General features: G+C 48.7%; 10 protein-coding genes across 10 annotated transcripts; 4 read left to right on the top strand and 6 right to left on the bottom strand.

Annotated features, from left to right (window-relative positions):
• Nucleotides 1-501: 501 nt before the first annotated feature.
• LTR64_008422 (uncharacterized protein) lies at nucleotides 502-1626 on the bottom strand (the record flags this gene model as incomplete). Its single annotated transcript, XM_064902736.1, has 1 exon — nucleotides 502-1626. The coding sequence occupies one exon, from the start codon at nucleotides 1624-1626 to the stop codon at nucleotides 502-504; it is 1125 nt and encodes a 374-aa protein (XP_064750875.1).
• Nucleotides 1627-2493: 867 nt separating this feature from the next.
• LTR64_008421 (uncharacterized protein) lies at nucleotides 2494-3733 on the bottom strand (the record flags this gene model as incomplete). The annotated part of the gene is made up of 2 exons (XM_064902735.1): nucleotides 2494-2508; nucleotides 2669-3733. 2 exons carry the CDS (start codon nucleotides 3731-3733, stop codon nucleotides 2494-2496), a joined length of 1080 nt encoding a protein of 359 aa, XP_064750874.1.
• Nucleotides 3734-6013: 2280 nt separating this feature from the next.
• NIT3 (Omega-amidase nit3) lies at nucleotides 6014-6957 on the bottom strand (the record flags this gene model as incomplete). Its single annotated transcript, XM_064902734.1, has 2 exons — nucleotides 6014-6852; nucleotides 6903-6957. 2 exons carry the CDS (start codon nucleotides 6955-6957, stop codon nucleotides 6014-6016), a joined length of 894 nt encoding a protein of 297 aa, XP_064750873.1.
• A 379-nt stretch (nucleotides 6958-7336) lies between these two features.
• LTR64_008419 (uncharacterized protein) lies at nucleotides 7337-9881 on the top strand (the record flags this gene model as incomplete). The annotated part of the gene is made up of 2 exons (XM_064902733.1): nucleotides 7337-7613; nucleotides 7897-9881. The coding sequence occupies 2 exons, from the start codon at nucleotides 7337-7339 to the stop codon at nucleotides 9879-9881; spliced, it is 2262 nt and encodes a 753-aa protein (XP_064750872.1).
• Nucleotides 9882-11610: 1729 nt separating this feature from the next.
• Nucleotides 11611-13272, top strand: LTR64_008418 (uncharacterized protein; the record flags this gene model as incomplete). Its single annotated transcript, XM_064902732.1, has 2 exons — nucleotides 11611-11683; nucleotides 11753-13272. 2 exons carry the CDS (start codon nucleotides 11611-11613, stop codon nucleotides 13270-13272), a joined length of 1593 nt encoding a protein of 530 aa, XP_064750871.1.
• Nucleotides 13273-13615: 343 nt separating this feature from the next.
• LTR64_008417 (uncharacterized protein) lies at nucleotides 13616-15120 on the bottom strand (the record flags this gene model as incomplete). The annotated part of the gene is made up of 3 exons (XM_064902731.1): nucleotides 13616-13909; nucleotides 14010-14709; nucleotides 14762-15120. The coding sequence occupies 3 exons, from the start codon at nucleotides 15118-15120 to the stop codon at nucleotides 13616-13618; spliced, it is 1353 nt and encodes a 450-aa protein (XP_064750870.1).
• Nucleotides 15121-15370: 250 nt separating this feature from the next.
• On the bottom strand, nucleotides 15371-17347 carry LTR64_008416 (uncharacterized protein; the record flags this gene model as incomplete). Its single annotated transcript, XM_064902730.1, has 1 exon — nucleotides 15371-17347. One exon carries the CDS (start codon nucleotides 17345-17347, stop codon nucleotides 15371-15373), a length of 1977 nt encoding a protein of 658 aa, XP_064750869.1.
• Nucleotides 17348-17979: 632 nt separating this feature from the next.
• Nucleotides 17980-18466, top strand: LTR64_008415 (uncharacterized protein; the record flags this gene model as incomplete). The annotated part of the gene is made up of 2 exons (XM_064902729.1): nucleotides 17980-17995; nucleotides 18087-18466. The coding sequence occupies 2 exons, from the start codon at nucleotides 17980-17982 to the stop codon at nucleotides 18464-18466; spliced, it is 396 nt and encodes a 131-aa protein (XP_064750868.1).
• A 226-nt stretch (nucleotides 18467-18692) lies between these two features.
• Nucleotides 18693-19773, bottom strand: LTR64_008414 (uncharacterized protein; the record flags this gene model as incomplete). The annotated part of the gene is made up of 2 exons (XM_064902728.1): nucleotides 18693-19217; nucleotides 19273-19773. The coding sequence occupies 2 exons, from the start codon at nucleotides 19771-19773 to the stop codon at nucleotides 18693-18695; spliced, it is 1026 nt and encodes a 341-aa protein (XP_064750867.1).
• A 1463-nt stretch (nucleotides 19774-21236) lies between these two features.
• LTR64_008413 (uncharacterized protein) lies at nucleotides 21237-21986 on the top strand (the record flags this gene model as incomplete). The annotated part of the gene is made up of 2 exons (XM_064902727.1): nucleotides 21237-21710; nucleotides 21735-21986. The coding sequence occupies 2 exons, from the start codon at nucleotides 21237-21239 to the stop codon at nucleotides 21984-21986; spliced, it is 726 nt and encodes a 241-aa protein (XP_064750866.1).
• Nucleotides 21987-24136: the final 2150 nt, after the last annotated feature.

Below are 24136 nucleotides of genomic sequence, written 5' to 3'. Positions count from 1 at the left end.
TAGTCGATCCTGTACTCTGCCAATACACGCGCTTCCCGCCTTCAACGACAACGTGACATTTTGCTCATGACTAAAGGCATAAACGGTCAATGATCCAGGAGTCCGGATGCCCATCCTGATGGTCTGGCTCAATACCTACTCGTCAACACTTCGCCTCCAATAGCTAAATTTTTGTCAAGTGTTGACATCCTGGGAAAGAATCCAAAAGGGTCGCAACATTCTTAACCGAAATTCTAGAATCCACGACGAGTGACAACAGACAATATGGCATTGTCAAGCTTCATGGTAAATCCAGTAAATGAAAAGATTTGTTGCACGAAATGGTACATGGCTTGGACAGATTTAGAGGACTCAAAAGTGCATCTAATACCACCACGACGTGCAAAAGCGTCGAACAGTGCTCAGATACTTAAAGATACTGCCAAACTGCTACGACACTTGGATTAGCAAGCTGTAATTGCCTCCTCGGCACCATCGGTGCCTTCCTGACTCGATATTGGTTCAAGTCATTACAACAGGCTCAGCCAGTCTTCTCGTAATGTTCACAACACCCTCCGCTTCTTCCTTTGGTGTTCTCCCTATTCCGCACTGACTGGCGATGCCCCATCTTAACTGTTCAGAAGCAGGTATATTGACGAATAATTTTCGTGCAACCTCAATAGCTTCATGAACCTCCTGCTCACGATTACCGTTCACCAATCCAAGAAACAAATGAGTCTTTCTCTCTGTAAGCATCTTTAGTGCTCGAGGCGTCAGTGGCTGTAGATACGTCTTGACCTCGTTCAGTGGCACAGGAATATGCACGAACTCCAACGAGCGATCGATGTTAGAGCATAACGTCTCAATTACATCCGCTAGCACAGAGACATCGGTCGCTTGCTTGAATGGCTGATGTCCGAGATCGCCATAGCAGAGATGGTACCCAAGCTCAACATCGGCATCAATCCAACTTGCAAGGTCGATCATGCGCGTGACAGCCTCTGCTTGGACATCAGCTCCTTTCTCGAAGTGAGGGACAAAGAATTCTGGCAACATCCCAGCATATCCAGGAACATTTTCGATCATCGCGATTTCCGCTGCACAGTCCCACTGGATTGCAAGATCTTGATGAGGGATCTCAGCTTGCATACGAAGTATACACTCTCTCAATTTACGGGTGTAGATTGGCTCAATGGCAGAACGATGGTTTACAGCGATCAGGAGAGTCACAACAGCTAATGGTGTGGGAACGCTAACCTGGAATTTGAGATGTTGAGCAAGTTTGCCAGACTCTTTTAGCTGCTTGAAGATTCTGTACGACTCGATCGCCCAAGTATCGTAATTTGGCTGAAAGTCCTGAAGTATAGCTTCATAGTCTAGAGCTTGCTCTGCCTGGGCCGCCTTATCAGAAGCGCCTTTTGTCGCTAGGTGTGAAAACATAACTTTCAGGTCAGGATGCATCAGCTCAGGTCTACCGCCTTCGAAAAGTCCAGATTGACACAATAGCCATATTTGCCGACCATCGTTGGTCTCGCCGTCCGGCAGGCGGTACAGATAGTCACCAAGTGCGCTGCCAATCTGCTCGAAGCTCTCTTGTGCTGACTCGAAGGGGAGGGAACCGCAAAGATGGACGCCCTGGAACGACATTGTAGGAGCTGTATGCGACAATTGCTCTCCTTGCGTACCAGCAGTGAGGGGTGGCAACGAGTCGATGTTAAGTACTAAGCCATTGCTAAACTTAAAATCGAACTCAAATCGAAGCTTCGTGAGCTACCGAGGTGCACATCCTCCCAAAAGATGTAGTAATTGAGCGGGGGTGAGGCTGGACTCGCGCGAATGTGGACACCACGTATTTCAGCCCGTGTCGTTCTTATCTTACTTTCTTCACAGTACTTACACGTTCGTCAATCTCATGTTTCCAAGGGAGATCGTGTTACTGCCACGTAAGATAGGGATCTTTGAATTGGTTACTCCCATGCATACAGTGGTCGCATGCTGATAATATTGATTGATTGGGTATGTAGAGCAATTCAGCAGCCAATCGTATTACCAAAGGATGTCAAAAACCATTGTCATTGACCTGGTCAGCTCCAGCGGGTTGCATGCTGTCAATGTGTGCAAGTTCCAATGATGAACACGGGACATAGAGCCTGTTGAGTTCGTCCCAACTCGAGCGCAAGCGTGTAAGACGTTCTGTCAGGCTTGCTGATATCTTTTGTGGCAGTGTCAGCATAGTCAGTGCTTTCGTCGTATGGCTGTTCTGCTCGTTGTCAGAATGAGCAAGCCATGGTTGTCTTAGTTCTCCCGGCTTGAAGGTAAATTCCTCTCTAGGTGTGAAGCAGATGATGCTCATCCTGTCGCTAGTATATTCCAGAACGATGTTAAGATTGATGTGGCCATAGTAACATACCAGCAGATCGTCTGAGGGGATTGTCGGCTTGGAAGGGAGGTCAATTGTGAATTCCCGCAATGTACTACTATCCTCGCATTGAATATCTGAACCACGAAGCGTTACTACTCCGCCAGATGCTGTATTGATCTTACACGGAACAAGGCGACATGATAGTCTTAGGGTAAGCTCGTAGTCTACTTTCGTGGTAGCTCGACTTAAAGGAGTGTTGCCTGACGACGTTGCCCATTGGGACAAAGAGTCAGGGGTTATCTTTAATGCTCGACACAGCAGACGTACCAGTTCGATGTCCTGGAATTCTACTGGATCAGCAGTGCTGTGAGGTTGAGATCCCATGTGGTTCAGGACCTGCATAAACAGGTTCTCCTTAGCGCATCGATAGTCGATCGCAAAAGTCCCATCTATGCCAGCGAGACCCAGTAGACCATAGACCTTGTCTCTTGGGTCAGCACACTGCTGATTCCGATAGATGTAGAGAAATTTAGGTAAGGACGGCGCTCCGCGACAAAGTAAAGGATGCTGTGAGACGATGTTAGTTGCCGGAGTCTTGCTTCTGCTGAATCTGTAATATTGCTCATCAACGGAACGTTGCTCGTCTCTTAACGTCTCATACAGAAGATTAATTGATTCGAGTTGCTGTATATCCAACGTCATGGTCCCGAATATGACTTTTGCTGATTGTGCCAATTTGACCTCTTGAGCGATCCATAAACGATGCCAGTACTCATTGTAGAGTACGTCCTTCACATCGTCCACGTAAGGTCTCCACCAGTCAGCCATTCTAGACTCATCGTCCGATTTAACGAAGCTTCTCCATTCTTGCCATGACCACGTGATTTCTGATTCATATCTATGGTCTGAGCTCTGAACTTTTGTACGATTGTCATTCTGCGTCGCAGATGTACAGGCATCCTCCAATAATTTCAGATTACGCTGACTGGACGAACTAAGCCAGATCAAAACGTAAGCAGCACCCGAAAAGATACGACCCATCAGTTGAACTTGCCTGTTCTTCTCTGCAGTGTTGTTCTGATTGATGCATATAGAATCGATCCATAACCAACCATCACTGACAATGTGTTGATGCTGAGCACAATGTAGCAGAAACTGCCATATGTTCTCGCGAATGACAACATACTTTGTACCGATCCATACTCGTCGAATTTTGTCGTCTGGGCCCCAGGTGTAGGATATGGCGATGTACCTGCCGATCACATCGGCGAGAGGAAAATACTCAAGCTGAAGGAGTACACTACCATCTTCTCGCCGACCCGTAATCCTCACAAGGCGGATTGTTGGACTTCGAATGCCAATGAGACGGTAAGCGTATGGTGCTCCTGACATATTGAATGATCTAGTGTCAGTACGACCCGAAGCATGAGGTTGTAATCATTGGCATGGAATCCCTTCCTGTAGCACCACTTAAGGCGTCGAGAATAAATAAGGTGACTTCATGAGCCAAATTCTGCGGAAAGGACGAGTAAATCATCAGCCTTATTCTTGTGCAACGAGAGCTTCGCCCCACATCTCACCATTGAAATTGCTGTTTTCGTGCGAATATCGATCGAGGCGCTACAGCATGATAAAGAGTTGACAGATATTACTCAATTTACGATTGAGGGACAAAGGCGCATGCTTATCTGAATTTGTGCTCAGGCGATCAGCTTAGCAGGAGCCCTCCATTATCATATCACAGAAATTGTAGGTAGGCGATAGAGGCAGTTGCAGTCGCGGCGACTCGTTCCTGATCCGCCAGCTGCAAGGAACATTCGGCTTTCATGCAGCACACCCGTGCTTAGTCGGCAAAAGTACCTTCATGGCCTTTCAGTATGGCAAAGGCGTCCGCAAACCTGACAGACAGCCTGATGACCCAGATTTGTGCAAGAGGATTTTGTAGCAAGACAAGCGCGATCAGTCAAAGGATGGGCGTGCTGCGAATATGAAAGAGAGCAGAATACGTAAGATAGGCACTTGATCCTTGGCGAAAATCGGGATGTGTGTACAGTAAGAGACATGAATTAGCCGAACGGTCTGCTTGCCTTACCAAAATCGTGCTTCTTCAACTTTACCTATCTCGATAATCTAGGCGTCAAGTACTTACTTTATCTATACCATTCGATAGAGCGACTAAAGCTCCCTATATTATATATAGAAAGTTAGTTAATAATATAGATAGATAGTATAGTAACCGAGTATAAGAGTAAGATCTAAAGATATTGTTCTTCCGAAGCTTAATTATACACTTTATTTAGAGGGCGTTTTCTTCTATCTATTACTTATCTACGAGATCTCTATCAGTAGATCTATAACTTACTTGATAAGTAATATAGACGATAAGCTATTATTTAGTATTAATCTTACTACTATTCAGTACGTATTCGTTGAGATAATCAAAGTTAAAGAAGCACGATTTTGGTGAGGGAAGCAGACCGTTCGGCTAATTCATGTCGGTCACTGTATGCCACACTTTCCGCTCAAAGGACGCGATCACAGAACTCGGAGGATTCATTTACCCAACATGACACATGTAGTACTAATGTTAATAATACTGCGAGTCGGTCTCTAGATCACAATCGTACGAATTACGTACTACTCGCAACTTTCCTAGTCGTCCTCATACTCATTCAATGCGCTTCTCGGCCTCTTCTTCACAAAGGGCTCACCAATACGCATCAGTCGTGGCTTCCATAGTTCGTCTCCGCAATAACCGCGGAGACGAAGGTAGTCCCACTTCCTGAGGACCGCCACTACTCAGTCCTGCGCCATATCGTTGGATTCCTGCCTTGATCCTATTTGTGAACCCTTTGCATGTCCTCCTAGAACGATCGTGCTGCGTTACGTGCATGAATGGGCTCGGGAAATCCCGCATTAACGAGCGCATCCCAAGTGTTTTGGTGCGATTGCATGTGTCTTCCAGACAGTCTGGTTTGCAAGACCAATTCTCTTATTAGCCCTCCATCGAGCGAGAGCGACTACACCTAGATCTCAGACACAATTGGAATAGTTTCCTCGAATCTGGACGGAGTGAGGGCGGATAATCATATGTGAGCATGTACATGATTTGGAGGTCAAAAATACCCTGTAACTTGATGCCAGTATTAACGTTCGTGGAGCATGAGTCCTAACGCACATCCCAGATCAGTTTCTGTCTTGCTGGATTTTCAAGAATGGTCCGTAGTGTCTCGCCAATCTTGTGCCCCTTGACTTCGAATGCCTTCCTTCCTCCTAGGACAAGGATGTCGACCAAGAAGGAGTGCTGATTGTATTCGTCTCGAATCTGCATCAAACACAAAAATGACTCATGACCAAGATTGTCAGCTTCCAAGTCGGGACTGATATTGGGTTGACCTGTTGGAGCAAGACAAGTTGTGCGACCATAGCTTGCATGCCAGCTTTGCCAAAGACGTAGGTGCATTCGATCGAACTTCGTGGAACCACACAGCATGCTGCATCACGCTCAGTAAGCCTCAGACGTGCACATAAGCTCTGCTAGAGAAACTCGATTTGTTGACACGACCGCGTGCACTAGTAGTACTCTATACAAAGATCGAATACCGGAATGGCGAGATCTCCGGTAAAAACTCTACCTGGGGTCTCCCATGAAGAGTGATGGGCGGTCCAGGTTTACTCTTCAAATCGAACCTTTCCAGCACTAACATCCGGATAGACATCGAATCTTCTCTGCTGATAGACCGGAATACCCTTTCTGACCTCGTCGATTCTAGCACCGTCGATGTCGGCATAAATGATACCTTCTTTCTCTTGCATCTCATCCATAATATCAGCGTTCGGATCCACGATCATGGAGTGACCCCAAGCATGGTACGTGGCATCCATATCCTGAGCAGGACTGCACATTGCGACATAGACCTGGTTGTCCACAGCGCGAGCTCTTACCAACAAGGACCAGTGCATAGGACCGGTTGTGGTATTGAAAGCACCTGGATAAACAAGCAGGAAAGCGCCTTTTCTTGCAGCTATCATGGCCAATTCAGGGAAGCGCACATCGTAGCAGATAGCAAGTGCGATCTTGCCGTATTCTGGGAGATCGACGATAGTGATTTTGTTTCCAGGTGAAAGCACGTCGCTCTCGTGGAACTCGATCTTGCCTGGAATATCGATGTCGAACAAGTGGATCTTTCTGTGTGTAGCTAGCAGCTTTCCTTCTAGATCGAAGACAAAGGCAGTGTTATAGTACTTTTTCGTGTCTGGTTCCAACTCTGGGATACTTGCACCCACAATGTATGTCTTGGTTTCTGCCGCTGCTTCGGATAACATATGCCATGACGGAGCGTCCTCTTTCTTTGGAGGAGAGGGTTCGATAGGTTCGGCATAGTCTGGGAAGTACTGGCAGCCGTAAGGAGAATTGAAGCACTCTGGCAGAACAATCACTTGTGCACCAGCTTTGGCGGCTTCGAGGATCTTCTCTCGTGCATGAGACAGGTTCTTCTGTTTATCGCTACCTGCGAAGAATACCATCAGCATGAAGCTATACCATCTGGAGGCTACCAACCTGCCGCAAGCTGAATGCAGCCGAGTTTGAAATTCTTTTTCAGCAGTGAAGACATTGTTCTGGTTGATGTCTTGAACGAGACTGTCGGTTTCGGGTTGATCCAGGCAGACAGACTTTTCACGAAGACACTCGACTGTAAAGGAAGATGTGAACTTGGTCTGTACAGAAAGCTGTACATGGACATCGCGAACAGTCTTAGGATGAGTGAAGCTCGATTGATTGCAAAGGCTTGATAGGCATCTGATGTCATCTTCCCAGGCGGCTTCCACCCCCAAACGCTCAATTAGGCCATAGCTCCAGGCGGAGAGTGGGGGGTAATCTGAAGCCCAGACCTCAATTCTTTCTTTTTTCAACTTCACCTTCTTTTATTCTACTCATTTTGCTCTGCCTCATCACGCAGTACATGACCAACAAATCGGGTACATCTGTGCGTAATGGTTGGGGAGAGGATTGCCCGTAAATTGCTCTCAAGCTTCCCGTATACTCCGAAAGGTCAGATTAAACTCACGTTGACCTTGTTCCTCGGCAGTGCAGTGTTTATGGATGTCGCAGGGAGAATTGAGAACAGTGGTAAGAGCGACGGACGTCTGCGCAGCGAAGCACAGAAGAGGACGGACTTCTTAGAGGCCGAGCAAAGATTGCGCCAGAAACGTGAAGACGAGAAACACCGAGAATACATGCAGAAACAGATCAACGACATCAACGAGCGACGTGTCTAAGCTTGCCCGTTGTCCCACATTTTTACTGCTGGCAATGGCGATGCGCTATTTGTGGTTCGCGCCTTCCCTCAAAGAAAGCGTTTTCACGACTTGGGCTACAACTTGATGGAGACCTCCGAACGTCCTAACAGCACATTTTTCTCATCCAACTTTCGTCTTTCTCTCAGCCTTAGACTGACCTAGTCCGATCCTCATGTCTGACCCTAAGACATTTGTTCACCTTCGCATACCTAAGATCGTACATCTTTCACAAAAGTTATCATGTCCTACTGCAGACTCGACCAGCGACGACCAGACTCCAGGAACCAGGTCAGGTAACGTGCAATCCGACAATTTACCACGACGTCCCTCTCAACCTATTCAAACTCTTCGTCGAATCAATACCAAGGAAGCGCCGCGTCTGCCAAGTGCCTCCTCGGTCGGTCACAGTGAAGATAAGCCAGTCGACAGAGTAGGACCTGATTCATTCAGTAGCACGGCAAAGTCCACTCTCCGTGCTTCAATCGCTCAACTCGAGTCTCTGCTTCATGAGGCCGCTCGCCTGGCTGAAGCTGCTGTCTCCCAAGATGATAGAGAGAACCAAGTCCAACAGAAGCCAACGACGGCTAGCACTCAAGATGACTCAGAAGACATAGTTCTGCACCCTGTCAAGCTTGCCAGGTCATTGAGCCCTCCTCTACTGACCACTCGGGGCGTGAGATCAGTTACCAGCTTACCTATTGTCAAGGCCACTCTTGCCCTGCCTCAACTCACCCTACCTGATTCGACGAGTTCCGACCGCGACGTCTGGTTGCCAAGGTCGGCTTGTGGGAATTATGAACCAAAACTTCACAACATACAAGAGCGTCTGCACGATTGGGTCTGTCCAGAGAGCAGGCATGAGTCAATTACTGAATTCGCGGAATCAGCTATTGCTATCACCGACGATCCTCCAAAACTACCAGCTTTGCCTTTCGAGCCCAAGACAACCACGGAGCTTGTCAACAGGTCACCGGAAGACAGGCTGCTACAGCCCAGGGTGCACTTCCAAGAATCTTATCCAGTGGTCCCTGCGAGGCAATCTTCTTCCAAGCACCATAGGTGGCGGAAACCTAGCATTGCACCTGCGCCTTTCGTCATCACTCACGAGTCGACTTCCGATGAAGACCTTGCATCCTCACCAGGGACTGTATCACTTCGAAGATTTGAGGAGCCGTTGCGAGCCGAAGAGTTTGCCAGTCCCAAAGCACAAATCAACGACATGGAAGTCACGGACTGGAATGCCGTATTGGCAGACGAGCATCTCAAGCCAAGAAAAGTGATGACCGGGCACGAACGTCACTTCTCGAACATTTTTGGTATTCACTCGACATCCAGTCTGGCCATCGACCTTCCGCCAAATAGTTTGCAACCTCCTGAGATCGATCTGAGAAAGCGGTCGTATGTCGATGTCTATCACCAAGGGCAATCCTTCGATGTGTATGACACGACTCCACATCCCGTCATCGCTCGACAATGGCCAAACTCACGCAAGCGCTTCACAGCATTCGTTGCATGCATGGATACTGCCTGCATAGCCTTTTTGTTCGGGGTTTATGATGGTCAGGTCCCTGCAATGCAATATGCTCTAGCTGACTTTGGACACTACACCATACTCGGGAATGTGGTCATGTACGCTGGTTTGGCTCTTACGAGTCTTGCTTGCTGGCCTCTTCCATTACTGCACGGACGCAAGCCTTATTCTATATTTGCCCTGCTGATCACGTTGGTGCTTCAAGTGCCGCAGGGTCTGGCCGTCGCCGGATTCCGCGATCCTTCCACCATGACTTACAAATGCTTATTACTCATCTCAAGAGCTGGTTCGGGACTAGCACTCGGACTGTCCTACATCAACCTAAGGGCAGTACTTTTAGACTGTTTCGGCGCCTCCCTGCGAAGTCAATTGGCTGACTCTGAGGATGTTGATCCGTTGGATGTACGACAGCACGGAGGTGGTATGGGTATGTGGCTCGGATTTGTCTCATGGTGTACTATTGGGCCAATCAGTATTGGTTTCATGGTTGGCGCCTCGATTGTGCACTCTGGTGCAACTACGTCTTGGGGGTTTTGGATCTGCATGTTCGTACTACTGCTGTGTCTGTTTTTGAACATCATAGTACCAGAGACACGTGAGACAGCATTTCGTCGGACACTAGCAGATCTGAGTGGACAACAAGGCGGCTTCAGTCGGGTCACCCGAGGCGAGGTCAAAATGCATCTTGACTCGACTGGACCATACTAGTGGGGCCAAGAAGTCGCGGCTGGTGTAAAACTCAGCTGCAAGATGATACTTCAACCAGGTTTTATCGTTCTGGCATTATACACAGGTTGGATATATGCACAGTACAGCCTGGTTCTATCGGTGAGTTGTGATTCCTGGACTTAAGATGTGGCTAACATTACCACAGCTACTTGGCGCTCTGTCATCCAAGCACTATCGTTACCAGCCAGCCTGGGTCGGTCTATGTGCGCTTGCTCCAGCATTTGGTGCAATTATTGCAGCTCCATTTCAGCGTGCATCGTACTTCAGCAGATCTCGAAGCACGCCTCCACGAACAGACAGCTTCACCATGCGGCAGCGCTCCAAGTGCTCTTCACACTTTGTACGACGTATCCTCTTTATGATATTGTTGCCACTATCTGCAGCTGCTTGCGCTGGCGCTTCCATTGGTCCGCCTCTTCTCATCGCAGCGCCGTGTGTAATGGCTGCACTGGTAGGATTCTTCAGCACGATGGCCACAGCCGAATGCTATGGCCTCATCATGGAGACTTTTGACACCACTGATCTTCAACCACGCATGACAGGTCGTCCTATCCGTGCCTCAGGAGACAGCGGAAGATCTCAACAACGGACCAAATTCTCCTGTTTCCCTCGTGTCACAGCTGGATTCGCTATCGTTCAAGCCACTAGCTTTCTTTTCGCAGCAGCAGCAACAGCAGTGTGCGGCACAGTTCAACGAAGAGAAGGCACAGTTTGGGCTACAACAGGTGTCGCAATCATCTCATTAGCATTGACGATTCTGCTGACGGTAGTCCTCGTGAAATGGAGGAAAGTGCAGATGGTACCTGATGGAGCCGAAACCTACGAGCATATCAAGCGTGCAAATACAAGCTGGAGACCAATCATTGTTGGTCGTCCTACAGGCCAGTTCAGACGACTGAGTATCGTCGAATTAGGAAAAATGACAAGATATACTCAGATCAGAAAGCAAAACCAATTGGAAGGTAGCAATCTCAGTGGCGGTGCCAGGAGCTGAGGATAACGCAAAGCCCATACCTCAATGGTGATGGCTGAGAAGAGCGATGCAAGTATTCATGTGCGGTGTGAGCGACGCAATCTGGTTATTGAAGACATGTTTACGATACCGCAATATCATTACTTTGAACTTCTCCGATTACGAACCCCAAACATGAGCCCCGAATCTGTCGTGCAAGACCTCGGAAATGTATCGACGGGTGTCCCCATATCCTCTTGCCTTGCTGGCGTCACATCTGTACCTACAAACAGTTTCATTGGCGCGTCTCTTTTCAAATCCATCATATGATGGCCGGTTATCCCCGTTGTTCATTCCATGTAGGCGGCAAGATGCTTCACAATCTTCTCATTTGCCTGTCGAACGCCTTATCACCAAAAGTTGGGAACGTGGTCATATTCGAAGAACGCCTCACGTGGGTGACAAGATAATTCGCGGGACTCATGTGTGCAAGCCCATGTATTAGACCGATGGATCATCTGTTCACCCACGTGCGCCTGAGGCTAAGTGAGGCAGTACGCCTACGGAAAGCAGCTCCATCTCGAAGGATACAAATTCTGATGATGTTCATGCTAACATAAATCGTGTCAGCTGCTGCTACGATCGGGGCTTGCTTAGCATCCAGCTAACATGCATCCTCACTCCAATGGTCTCTGTATCCCAGTCACAGGCACTTTGCCTCCTCACTTGCCTTCCACCGAAAGGGGCCCCGTCAGCATGTCATGCACTTCGATCGGCCACATCTCCGTTCAGAACTCCTACATAATCGAGCATCTCGTTCCTAGGAATTGTAAGGCTTGGTGTATAATCTTCGGGACCATTTCTTCTCTTGGTTGTCAGGCGGGCTTTTGTGAAACAGATCGACAGCGATGTGACGTTCAAATGGATCTGCGCAGACACAAACTCGGTGATCTTTACGGACCTGTGGCAGTCTCTGATGACGGTGTCGGCATCTTCGGCGATATATATGGACCGTTGATTCTGCAGATCAAATATGCGTCTTTCGTTCTGTCGGATTCGGCCAAGGACACCACCCTTGGTGGCAGTGGTTCAGCAGAGCCTCCACTGAGACTGCGTGGGCTACAAATTCAACCGTGGCTCAATGTCAAAGAAGACAAAGATAAGTTCAGGACTGCCCACGAAAAGCCGGCCACCAGTCAAGCAACGAAATACAAACTGAGGTTGATGCGGCAATATCTGAGTGAAGCACAAAGGTCGAGAATACCATGGACCACGAACAAGAATTTTGTCTCTATTAGCAAACGTCAGTACAAACCTTCGCCCACTTCTATTGTACAGCTGCTTCCTCAATTCGAGTTTGCTGATAGAGCTATGAAAGCCGTGGATGCATGTATGGCATGTCTCAAAATGGAAACCTTTAGGGCGTCAGTATTCAGAAGGTCTCAAGTTTGGGAAGTCATTGATACCTACATCAAAGCGAAGATGTGGTTAGGTATTGGTTCGTTTCAAAAAGCCGTGGCCGCCCTGAATGTAGCCTCACAGAAAGCTGGACTCATATTTTATGAACCTACCTTGGATCATTTGATCTTGTCCCTGGTCATCATCCTGGACAAGCAGAATCCTCAAGAACATGAACGTGGTGTTCACAGGGCGAGATTGTTGTCTGAACTTGCTTCCATTTGCTACAAAGAATTTGGAAAGTTCCACCCACTCACTTACCTGCTGCGCATCGGACAGCTGGCCAGAAAACAAGCGGCGGTCTACTGGCAACCTCTAGTCTGCCACTATGCTTTTGATGTGGTGGGAGCTGATATTTCGACGAACAACCTAGCAACATTTACTCAAGGTGTTACAGCAAAATTCAACGCCGGAGGCTTGCGACTACTTCACGAGTGGTCCGACTGGGATGGCATCGCAAGATATGCTGAAAAGGTCAAGAAGATACACACTCAGCCACGACAAGCAAATCTTGACCTTGCCCTATACCTCGATTTCATTCTAGCAGAGACCGCGATATTCCACGGTCGCCATGCAGAAGGTATACAAGCATTACAAACCATATCATCAAACACACAAGTGACTGGTATACGTATCGATGCAATGATGCGACTTTCTCAAATCTACTCTCAAACAGGCGATGAAGACAAGTCGTCGAAATATGTACACTCCGCCTTCTTGGCAGGACTTGACTACTTTGGTCCCAGGCACGCGTATTTAACACATATGTTTCGAAACCTTCAGGACTACCTTGCGTTTTATAAGCAGAGGGAAGGGCGTGAAGCATGGTTATCGCAGTATCCGAGTCTGGCTCAATTGATTGCTTTTACTGCTGCTGCTGATGACGGGAACGTGACGGGCAGGATGCACGGAGTTCAGGAACGAAGTGCAAAGACCCAAAACGATGACTTGGGCAACTAGGATGAAGAATACGAGTATTCGGCCGACGAAGACAACATGTGAAATAACACCAGGACCACGCACTGGGAGATTTGCACATAGGGGCGGAAAGCCCATGATAACTTAATATGAGGAAGTGATACCTTGATCATTTGAGTAGTCATTGTGCAAGCCGCTGTCGCCTTCAGACTGACAATTTCCGAGCTCAATGCAACATCTTGACACAGACGTACGAAATCAGCAACTGACAATGAACCTGTCTGCCAGCCAGCACAAGACTTTCATACAAAATCCTGATCATGTCTAACTTGTGAACCATCAAGCTTTATCCCACCTGCCTATCCACCTAATCTACACACACTCATCACAACTTTGCCTTGCCAGTCTGTACACTCCCCAACCCCAACGCCTTCCTAGTTCCCTCAATCCACTCCACTTGATCCCCCAACAACCTCGCCGCCCTCAAATCACCACTCCTCGCATGTCCCTCGAACTTCTCTGCCCTCGCAGCACGTCCGCACAGCCTGCCAAGTTGGCCACTGGCTTCGTCGTTGCGCACTTCTTGGTAGGTTTGGGTGCGGAGGAATTTTCCGACCCAGAGACCGCCGGTGTAGCGGGAGGCGGAACGGGTGGGGAGGACGTGGTTGGTTCCGATGCACTACATCGGAGTCATAGTTAGCATGGTGTGGTTAAATGAGGAGAAAATAGGTGTGAGGATTTGAGGCCAGCAAGAATGTGTGAGGGAAATGTGGACGTACCTTGTCACCATAAGAAACACATGTGTTCTTGCCCAGGAAGATTGCGCCATAATTTGTCATCTTCGTCAATGCATCTCTTGGAGTTTCAGTCAAGATCTGTACGTGCTCAGAAGCATAGTCGTCCGCGATCTGATACACTTCATCCATCGAATCGCCAATGATGACCTCACCAAATGCCTTCCAAGATACTGATGCGACAGGTGCAGTTGGCAATACCTTGAGTAGTTCGTCAATACACCTTAGCGTCTCCTGGCCGACCTTCTCAGAATTTGTGATTAGTTGAGCTGGTGTATCAGGTCCATGCTCGCATTGTGAAAGCAAATCGACAGCACACATGTACGGATCAGCGTGCTCATCCGCCACAATCAGGACTTCAGTGGGTCCTGCGAAGAGGTCGATGCCACACTGGCCGAACATCTGACGTTTGGCTTCGGCTACGAAAGCATTGCCGGGCCCAGCAAGGAAATCGACTCGAGGTATGGTTTCCGTTCCGATGGCCATGGCCGCTATGGCTTGCACACCACCCAAAATGTGAATCTCGTCGGCGCCTGCGAGGTGCATGGCTGCGATGGTCGCTGCTGGCATCTCTCCTGCTGAGGGTGGAGTACAACCAATGACATGTGGCACACCAGCAACCTTCGCTGTTAGGATGGTCATGTGTGCGCTGGCAAGTAACGGATATCTGCCTCCAGGTATATAGCTGAAATATCTGTCAACCGCAACTCTCAAGGTAAATCCGTCTGAAGACTCACCATCCGACCTTCGCGATTGGATTGTTCTTCTGGCCTAGAAACACTCCCGGCTGAATCTCAAGCTCAAACTCACGAAGAGAGTCCTTCTGCGCCTGTGCAAATCTCCGAACATTCTGCTGTACCTCCTTAATATCAGCTACAGTCTGCGGGTCAACAGATGCAATGATCTCGTCAATTTGCTGTTTGGACAATTTAAAGCTAGGCGGCGACCATTGATCGAATTGCTGAGAATATTGCCGTACTGCGGCGTCACCATTTGCTTTGATATCGTCGATCACACCTTTCACAATCTTCGACACGTCTATGTTGACGGCGTTTTTGGCCGAGGTGTCTTCTTTCGATTTGAGTCTTCGAACCATGTTGATTAGTTGTGACGCTTGCGCCAGGAGATGTGTTACAAGAAAGTGCTGTGGCTTTGATTCTAAGAATTCTAGAAAGCTACTATGGAGTCTCCATGTGAGTTCTCCAAAATCATTCACCCCAGAAATGCGGCTCCTTCGTGGTTTACCGAGCTCAGAATTTGGAGTTGCCGAAGTACTCTCTAACAAGAATACCAAGAGCGCAGTTGCGTCGCAATGTACACATCGTGTACGAGATCACAACACATCACTATCCACTCATCCTTCCAAATCTAGCCAGGAACCTTCTTTCATCAGCTTGCCTTTCGAGAGCACGTCTCATAATCCGTGCGTACTCCTCCTCCTGTCTCCTGCTTTCTTCTGCTGATCGCATACTAGACTGTCCTTGTGCACTTTCATCCAGACTCATCTTTTCCTCAAAAGCTGCAATAAGTTCATCGTGGACTGTCCATTTGACTTTGTTCGTCACGAGACCGATATGAGTGCCTGTCCAGATGAGGATGTCTCCATCACCACGCTTCATACCTGCGAGACTGCCAGATGTGTATTGCTCGTCTGATGAGAAGGTGAGCATTTTGCGAGCAACGTAGTCACCGACCACTGCGCCACCTGCGTGTGTATATTCATAGCTGTTGATGTTCCAACGTCTTGCTAGGCCACGTCCGTCACGCTCAACCCACTTGATACCACCTTCGGTGTCAGAATAGACGATACGAGAGCCTTGAGTGACGACAGAAAGAAGCTTTGCAGAGGACGACGACTGTCTATTGCGGTATGAGAATGGTTCAGAGGTTGCTGTCGTTCTGCTCGACTCCCCAGCGTCGTCAGTGGACGGGAGTGCTGGTTCTGAGTCGGTGTCTTGAGCAGGAGGTACATCGTAAGTAGCTTGTGGGTCAGTAAGACGGGTATGCGGGAGCTCATATAGTTCCAAGCTACCACGACCGTGGTATTCTCCTGCAGCAATGAGGGTAGCATCCGCCGTTAAGCTCGTGGCACCTCGAGGAGGATACTCCAGACTAGTCAGGGACGACAGTCGTGCACCTGAATGTATGACGGATTCTAGCTTAGGGAAGCTTCTCTTGTCGTAGAAGAGTATGCTTGGCATGCGACCAGCTACAACAATGTCGTTCGGGCCACGGTGAAGAATCGTTTGTGGGCCAGGTTCTACGGGAGCATACACTTCTGGATCTGCTCTGCGTGAAGTATAGACTGGTCGTGAGATACCGCTGGTAGGTACCCGTGCCCTCATTGAGACCTGGCGTCGTCGTGGACCCGAGCGAGGTTGAGAAGCCAGCCAAGACTTGGCGTAGTTTGGTAGGAAAACAGTATTTCGCTCTTGCAAGTCGACGTCGACTTTCTCATCGTTATTCTGTGACTGATTCCTCAGTATGGTTCGAGGGTCATACATGTTGAGAGTATATGACGTGCCAACCATGACTGCAGACTCGTCACTGGATTGTTGAGATATTGCAGTGATGTTCCATGCCCATTTCTGTTGGGACACAACAGCCATTGTATTTAAATCAATCTCATTCAGTCTATCCTCAACGGCAACATAAACCTTCGTGCCTGAATGATGGACAAGTATGCTATCGACCGCATTGCCAATCGTGGGCTGTTGCATAGGCGTACTGCTTGAGGATGGACTGTCTACTTCGAACCCTGCATACAGCAGATTGTCGTGACTTCGAAACGATTCGTGGAAGCTTCTTCTGCCGTTCGCTGTCTGTTGAATGTCCCATATCCGGATGTTACCATCCTCTGTAGCCCCTATAACTTTCTGCTGGTCGTCAAACAATGCTACATTTTTTATCTCAGTAGTGTCAGAACTCTGAGCCCATTCCATATGAAGAGGTGCATGACGAGCCATGTATTCACTATACCAATCGATTCTTTCTCGGCCGTCGGTGTAGTCCCAATTTGCAATGGCTTGAGCGCGACGACTCATGCCCACAGCCGACCTGGCTACATCATTGCTAGAGGACGGTTGTGGAGTACTACCAGCCTGTGTAAGGGATAGGCTGTTTAACAATTCTGAGAGAGAGTCTTCGTTTGCCTTGAAAGCATGAACAGCGCTTGGCGCCTTTTCGAAGCATTTTGCTCGCCATAACCTGGCATCTCGAGCGACCCGCCGCAGCCTTCTACAAACGGACTGAATCCGGAGTAACTGCTCAGAGTCGATGTAGTCGAATATCTGAATCCATATCTCATCAGGTAGGTCGGACATGCTTTAGCTTACGTAGCCTCTGAAGCTCTTGGCGCAGAGACTCAGGGAAGCTGATACCTGCCTCCAGCTTGACAAGGCTACAAGGTGTGTTTGGAGAGAACACCTTCAAGAATGCATGGAACCTCAACGTCACGTAGGTTATTCTGGCTGGTTAGGAGATTATAGGACCTGATGATGATCTATAAGGAAGGGTAAATCGGTACATCAATATGCTACATCACTGGATAATTCATCCATAGCTCGAGTTCTGAATTGCGTGAATAGTGGTTGCCTTCTCACGACTGTGGCCGAAGCTGTTCCGGAAGGTTCTTCCGGCCGGTCCTGAGCTATACCGGGATGGGACGAGCTTGCCGGAATCGGCGCGAGATCACACGTGATCCATGCCTCGGTGCTGGAATCTGAATCTTCACATGCTTCAGGTACACGATGATTTCATGCCTTCTCATGCTCACATGCCCATGTGATCGAAGGACACACCATGCTCAATTATCCTGCTTAACGTTTCTCGTTCCGGATCTTGGAGGACTCTTGTCTTGCATTCTTCCCGTTTTTGTGTAAATTCTTTGATTTGAGGAGATCCAGGCCACCATTTTTAATAGATCTTAACCAGCCAAGTTACATATTCTACAAACATGTCTCTCAAGGACTGTAAGTATCCAGATCCTCCATCGATCTGACCAACACAATCGTCTTCAGCTCTCCCTCAGGATTTCGACTAACATATGTTTCTCTCCCACAGCTGCATTCCCTTCCTCCGCCGCCTTCGATGCAATCCAATCATCCCTCTCCTCCTCCGACGCCGACCGCAAAGACGCCATCAAAAAAGGCGCCGCGATCTTCTGCTTTAAGCTCAAAAACTCTTCCGGCGCCGAGCAAGCCTGGCATATAGACCTCAAGACCACCGGGCAAGTAGCCAAGGGGGAAGCACCACAAGGCAAAAAAGCAGATGTCACGCTGAGTTTATCCGATGCGGATTTTGCAAAGATGGTGCAGGGAAAGACGAAGGCGCAGAGTCTGTTTATGAGTGGGAAATTGAAGGTCAAAGGGAATGTGATGAAGGCGACGAAGATGGAGCCGATCCTGGCAAAGGCGCAGGAGGGGATGAAGGCCAAGTTGTGAGGGAGAAAGATGTAGTATAGTGTGTTTTGAAGGAGAATACTTGAGCTTCTAAGGGTCTATTTGGATTATCTCGAGCAAGATCTGAGAGGTTCTGCAGGTGAATTTGTGCTCGGAAATAAGATATGAGTTGCTCCTGCGCCTTGGGTTAGATCGATCACGCTTTTGTGACGGATACCAGGAATATAGCTGGCTGAAGCACATGGCTACATCTTCTGGTTGACACATCTCATAGCTTACTCTTGTCCCCATCATTAGCCCAGCTCAAGCCCTTCTGCTCGTTAATCCTCGTAGTTAACTTCCCTGAATCGACACCACTTTCCAGATTCTTGAGCACAAGCAATTCCATATCCCTCTGTGTCTCATACGTCCACGTGCCCATATGCGGCATCAGGAAGGCTCGATCGTTTCTCACAAGACCAGAATGGATCTTTGGCTCCTCTTCAAAGACATCGAGACCGACGGCTTCGACGTGACCTGATTCCAGGGCGTCAACGAGGTCGGCTTCTTTGATGAGGCCGCCTCGTGCGGTGTTGATGATTGTTACGCCCTTCTTACACTTTGCTAGTTGTGGTGCGGAGATGATGTGTTTCGTCTTGGCGTTCAGGGCCAGATTTAGGGATAGTACGTCTGATTGAGCAAGGAGGTCGTCGAAGGAGACATAGGTTGCACCACCCTCTAGTTCTGGGGATAGTCGTGAGCGGTTGTGGTAGATGATGGACATGCCGAAGCTCTGTGCTCGTTTGGCCACTGCCTAAAAGACAAAGTTAGCTTTTCAAATAGGGGAAGATCACAAAAGGACTACTTACTCTGCCAATTCCTCCCATGCCTAATATTCCCAACGTCTTCCCTTTCGGGTCGTGACCCAGCGGTGCGCCACCCCTCCATTTACCTTGACGTAGTGCTGTGTATGATATATGTGCTTGTCTCAGCGCTCCCAACATCAAAAAGATCGCGACATCGGCTGTGGCATCATCAACCGCTACTGGTGTGCTGGAGACATGTATCTGCCTCTCGTTGACCGCATTGACGTCAATGTTGTCGTATCCAGCACCATTATGGCACACCCACTTCAAGCCTGATGGCAATAATGAGACCAGCTCGGCATCGAAAGGACCAGTTTGTGAGACGGACATATTGGATCGATAGAGACCTACCACGTCTTTGTACTCCCCCGACTTGAGGTTCGAGATGAATTGATCGCGTTTACCTGTTCGGAATTCCTTGAGCTTGTATTTTGAAGAAAGAGCTTGCCATTCCTGGTTGGTGTGTGTTAATTCTCCTATCAGGAGGACTGTTGGTTTCGACATGTTGTGACTGTATCTTCTCGAGATCACGTTGCTTCCTGCTGAGCGGGTTAACCACGTCTGAGAGCCCTTGGAAAATAAATCGCTTGCTGTTCTTTTCGAAGCTCTTCGAAATATGTATGTGTTCATGAACTGCGTGTTCTCTGACTCAGAGTCGTCAATACTCTCAATACCAGAACAGCAAATGGAAATAGTAACGGCTCAAGTATAGTAGCAAGCAGCTGTCTTGGCTTTTTGCTCTGTACTTCAGCACGACTAGCGGTATTCGCAGTATTCGTCTCAGAAGCTGGAACACGTATTTCTCTATCTCCGTCGGCGCCACTACTGACTGAGGAAATCCCCGGCGAACTCATGGGAGAATTCTTTTTGTCTTGTTTGTCTTTTCGCTTTCTGTAAGTTGGAGTATGGGAGAAAAGATGGGGGAATTTGGTGGTTTGAAGTACGATTCCCCACGCGAAGGGAGAGAAGAACCGGAACATATGCCGATGCTGGAGCTTGGCAGTGGTCACGGAAGCCAATGGCATGGCAGCGGCTTTTGAAACTGGAAGGAATATTTGAGCAGGCACGCCGAGTGTTACTGGTTTCAAGGATGAGTTGTGGTATGGTGTCCGACAGCCTGGCTGTGATGGAGGCTCTTCCGGTCAGTGAAGAGACGATCGTGCTTGATATACGTATCGAAAAGATTGCTGCGTCAACCTCGCATGTCGCATGAGACAGAGCTAAGAGCTGGTGAATCAGTACCGTGCTATTCTTGAATTCTATATCGTGCTTGCCATCCTTGAACGTCCGTACTTGTCTTGAGCTGGACAGTCAATAAATATTCATCACAACGACAGGGCTGCATACCAAGCACAACATTCAATCAGTCCTCTCCATTCGACGATATTCTCAATTTGTGAGCCTTGCCATTTTCTCGGACTGGTCAGCATTAGATAATCGAGCTTCGGCACCAGATACATCGATTCTGGGAGAGCCTACAACTTCGACAGCGATACAAAACTAGCGCAGATATTATCATGGCACCCTCTTCGCAAATTCAATCATTGGTTCTTCATGGCGCCAAGGACCTCCGCCTAGAATTCCGCCCAGCACCTCTTCCACAACCCGGCGAAGTGCAAGTGACCATTCGCGCGACCGGTCTCTGTGGCAGCGACCTTCACTACTATACTCATGGTCGAAATGGCAACTTTGTCCTCCAATCGCCAATGTGTCTCGGTCACGAATCTGCGGGAGAGATCACAGCTGTTCCTGAAGAATCGACGATGAACGGCTCAACGTCACCAGCTCAGCAAGGTCTAAAAGTGGGTGACAGAGTTGCGCTGGAAGTAGGGGTACCGTGCAGGACGTGTAATCTGTGTACAAGCGGAAGGTACAATCTGTGCCCGACACTGAGATTTCGATCGAGTGCAAAGACTTTCCCGCATGCAGATGGAACTCTACAAACTGCCGTGACTCAGCCAGCGAACATGTGCCATTTACTACCCGATAGTGTAGGTTTTGAAGAAGGCGCTTTAATCGAGCCTCTAGCTGTATCTCTGCACGCCATCAATCGTTCTACTAGTGCTGGTTCAGGAACAGGCACACCACTTCTCGGCTCTTCAGCACTCGTCATCGGGGCTGGCGCAGTCGGTATGCTCACCGCAGCTGCTCTATCAGTGTCCGGCGTCTCCAACATCATAGTCGCAGACATCGATGCTCCGAGACTGAAAATCTGCGAAGGCCTCGGAAACGGCCGTTTCGGCATTCGCACGTTCCTTATCCCGAAGAAAACACCTCTGCCGAACATAGAAGAGAATCTCGCGACAGCGACAGACCTCGCAGCTCAAATCTCGCTCTTTGCTGGCTTGACTGGCTTTGACCGTGTCTACGAATGTACAGGTGTTCCACCTTGTGTCCAGCTTGGCATCTTTGCCGCTTCTCCAGGTGGAAAACTTGTCCTTGTAGGTATGGGCAATCCAGTACAGACACTGCCTCTTGGAGCTGCTGCTTTGCGAGAAGTGGATATCATTGGTGTATTCAGGTATGCGAATTGTTACCCAGCGGCAATCCAGCTGTTTGCAAGTGGGAAGTTGCAAGGTGTGGCGGAAGCATTGGTCAGTCACAGAGTGCCATTAGAGGATGGCGAGAAGGCCTTTAGGTTAGCGGCGAATCAGGCGAGAGAAGGAGAGGATGAGGGTAGGGTGCCAGTGAAGGTCATGATTGTTGCGAAGATGTAGGGTAGAAAGTTTGAGCTGAGCAAATCCGGTACCCTTTATCACATTTCACTCCAAAGAGCTGTGTGTCGAGCTGTATGTCGAGCTGTGGCTGTCATGGCGATAGTTGCACTGTCTGTGCGATGCCCTCGACAAGAGCGATCCTAGATGGCAGAGAAGCAAAACCCGAAACCTGAAGCTTGAGAAATGGTCTTGGAACATGTAGTCGTCATCCAGGTAACGAGGCGTCGCCGTCAAAATGCCGGCGAGCCTGCCTGGCGCAATGTTTTGGTTTTGCAGAGCCGACAGAATAAAAATGCAGTGTGAAAGTTCACGACAACACTAAAATTTTCTAACTTCGTGTACGATCACATCACTGTAAGTTTGTAAGAACCTTACACAACGCTATCATTGAAGAAGCCTTGATGTTTCTTTCCACCACCATACTAGTATACCTCGCTCAGTGAAGTTATACACTGAAAGGCGGATGTCCATCATATTGCATCTCGTCGCACCTTCCCCATACGATCATGATAATCGTTCTCCACCAATTGCAGAGGTCAGAGCGCGAGGCGATGCCCATGGTCACGTGAAGAAGATGAAACGAGGTCCGCATTCAGTGGCTAAAGTAGGAAAGTGCGGCGAGATCAGATTCAACTTGTTTACTGCAGGGAAAGCTGTCTCTCACGTGAAGCTCCATCTCGACCGTTTTTCTGTCAGTCTCCTGCAGCGTTTCGAACGAACTCCAGTCTATCGCTCTTCCAGAAACTCAGAGATGACATTCCTGAACATAGTTCTGAGTCTGACTGGACGCGTGTCGGAATCAAACACTGCCGAGCATTAATAAAGCCAAGTACTCCGCATCAAAGAGCTTGACAAAGCCGCTCCCACATCTTTGACCGCGACTTCGCGACCTCGTTCTTGTTTGTCTGCCGTCCAACCAGTTGTGTCTCACGAAGACGAGACAGTAACTTCGTATCTTAGCGACAATGCGGTGCCTGTTGTTGATCAATGTGTAATGTATTCCCTTCTCTCGCATTGTGGTTCCTTCTCTTCCACTTTTCCCAGCATGAAGCTGCTCAAAAGCTGAAAAGATTGCGATGATCGCAGCAAGGCAGCAGGAATCGACCTGCTGCTTGGCTGTATGGATGAGTACTGTTCAAATTAGTGGTGCGGCAATCACTTGCAGCAGCAGATCTTCTTGGTTGTAGTGGGGGACCCGTACGAGCAGATTCGAGCCAGATGCGAAGGGGTCGCTGAGACTATTTTATCCCTGCCCGAGTCTGAGGTCGACGACACCTCAGGACAGGGTAGTCTCAGAAATCGCAACACAACCAAATGCCAGTGTAGCCCACCTGTAAGTATACACCCTCCAACCGTTCACGTACGAACATGGAATGTCCCCTTCGCCGCCTCGATGGGAATCCGAGGCGGTCTCAAAGGGTCTCCACGACCATTACGGCACCATGAGTTCATAGCGGAGTAAGGAGACAGGATTTGGCGTCGGGGGTCTTTGTCCTCGTGTCACCGAGGAAGCCCGTGAGCAGACTCTATCACACTCTCGCAGAGGATGTGTTTTTCAACTGAATGAAAGAGAGATGTTTCACTTACCTGAATACTCGAGTCGATTCGTACCTTAATCGATGTCCTTTGAGATGTGTAAATCAACTGGAAGAGTTTGGAAAGTGGCGAGTGTGAGGTACAATTTTGCAAAGTACAGAATACCAGTGAGGGAAGAAAAGAAAGTAAGTGGGACTGCAAAGTGTGAACCATTTATAAAGTTTTCGTGCTTGACACAGCCTTGTCACTAACGTCCCGTGACAATATGGGAATTGAGTGCCAGGCGCGAATAGCCTTTACTTTGTGTCTGGCCTTCGATGTGTTCACAAGCAGTGTCACTACGCGTCTACCATCAGTGCTTGTTTCTACTAGCAGGACAACGAATAGTGACGCGTCTGGGAAGTGCAGGACTTGCACTTGCTTCCTCACCATGAACGAAGAGCCGCTGCAAACCGCTGTGCAGGCGGTAATGTCACTATCATGCGTGTTTGCTAGGAGTTCCAAGCTCGAATGGCGGTACTCGAGGTCACGACAAGTTCTTGTATCCTTCCAGATTCTCTCTTCTACTGAACGCTCAGAATTGCGAAAATCTCCATCAAGTGTCGGTCTGTATC

This window comes from Lithohypha guttulata (assembly GCF_036872675.1).
Source record: "Lithohypha guttulata strain CCFEE 5908 chromosome Unknown scaffold_9, whole genome shotgun sequence".
Taxonomy (NCBI): Eukaryota; Fungi; Ascomycota; class Eurotiomycetes; order Chaetothyriales; family Trichomeriaceae; genus Lithohypha; species Lithohypha guttulata.
This window is presented reverse-complemented; position numbering and strand designations above follow the sequence as displayed.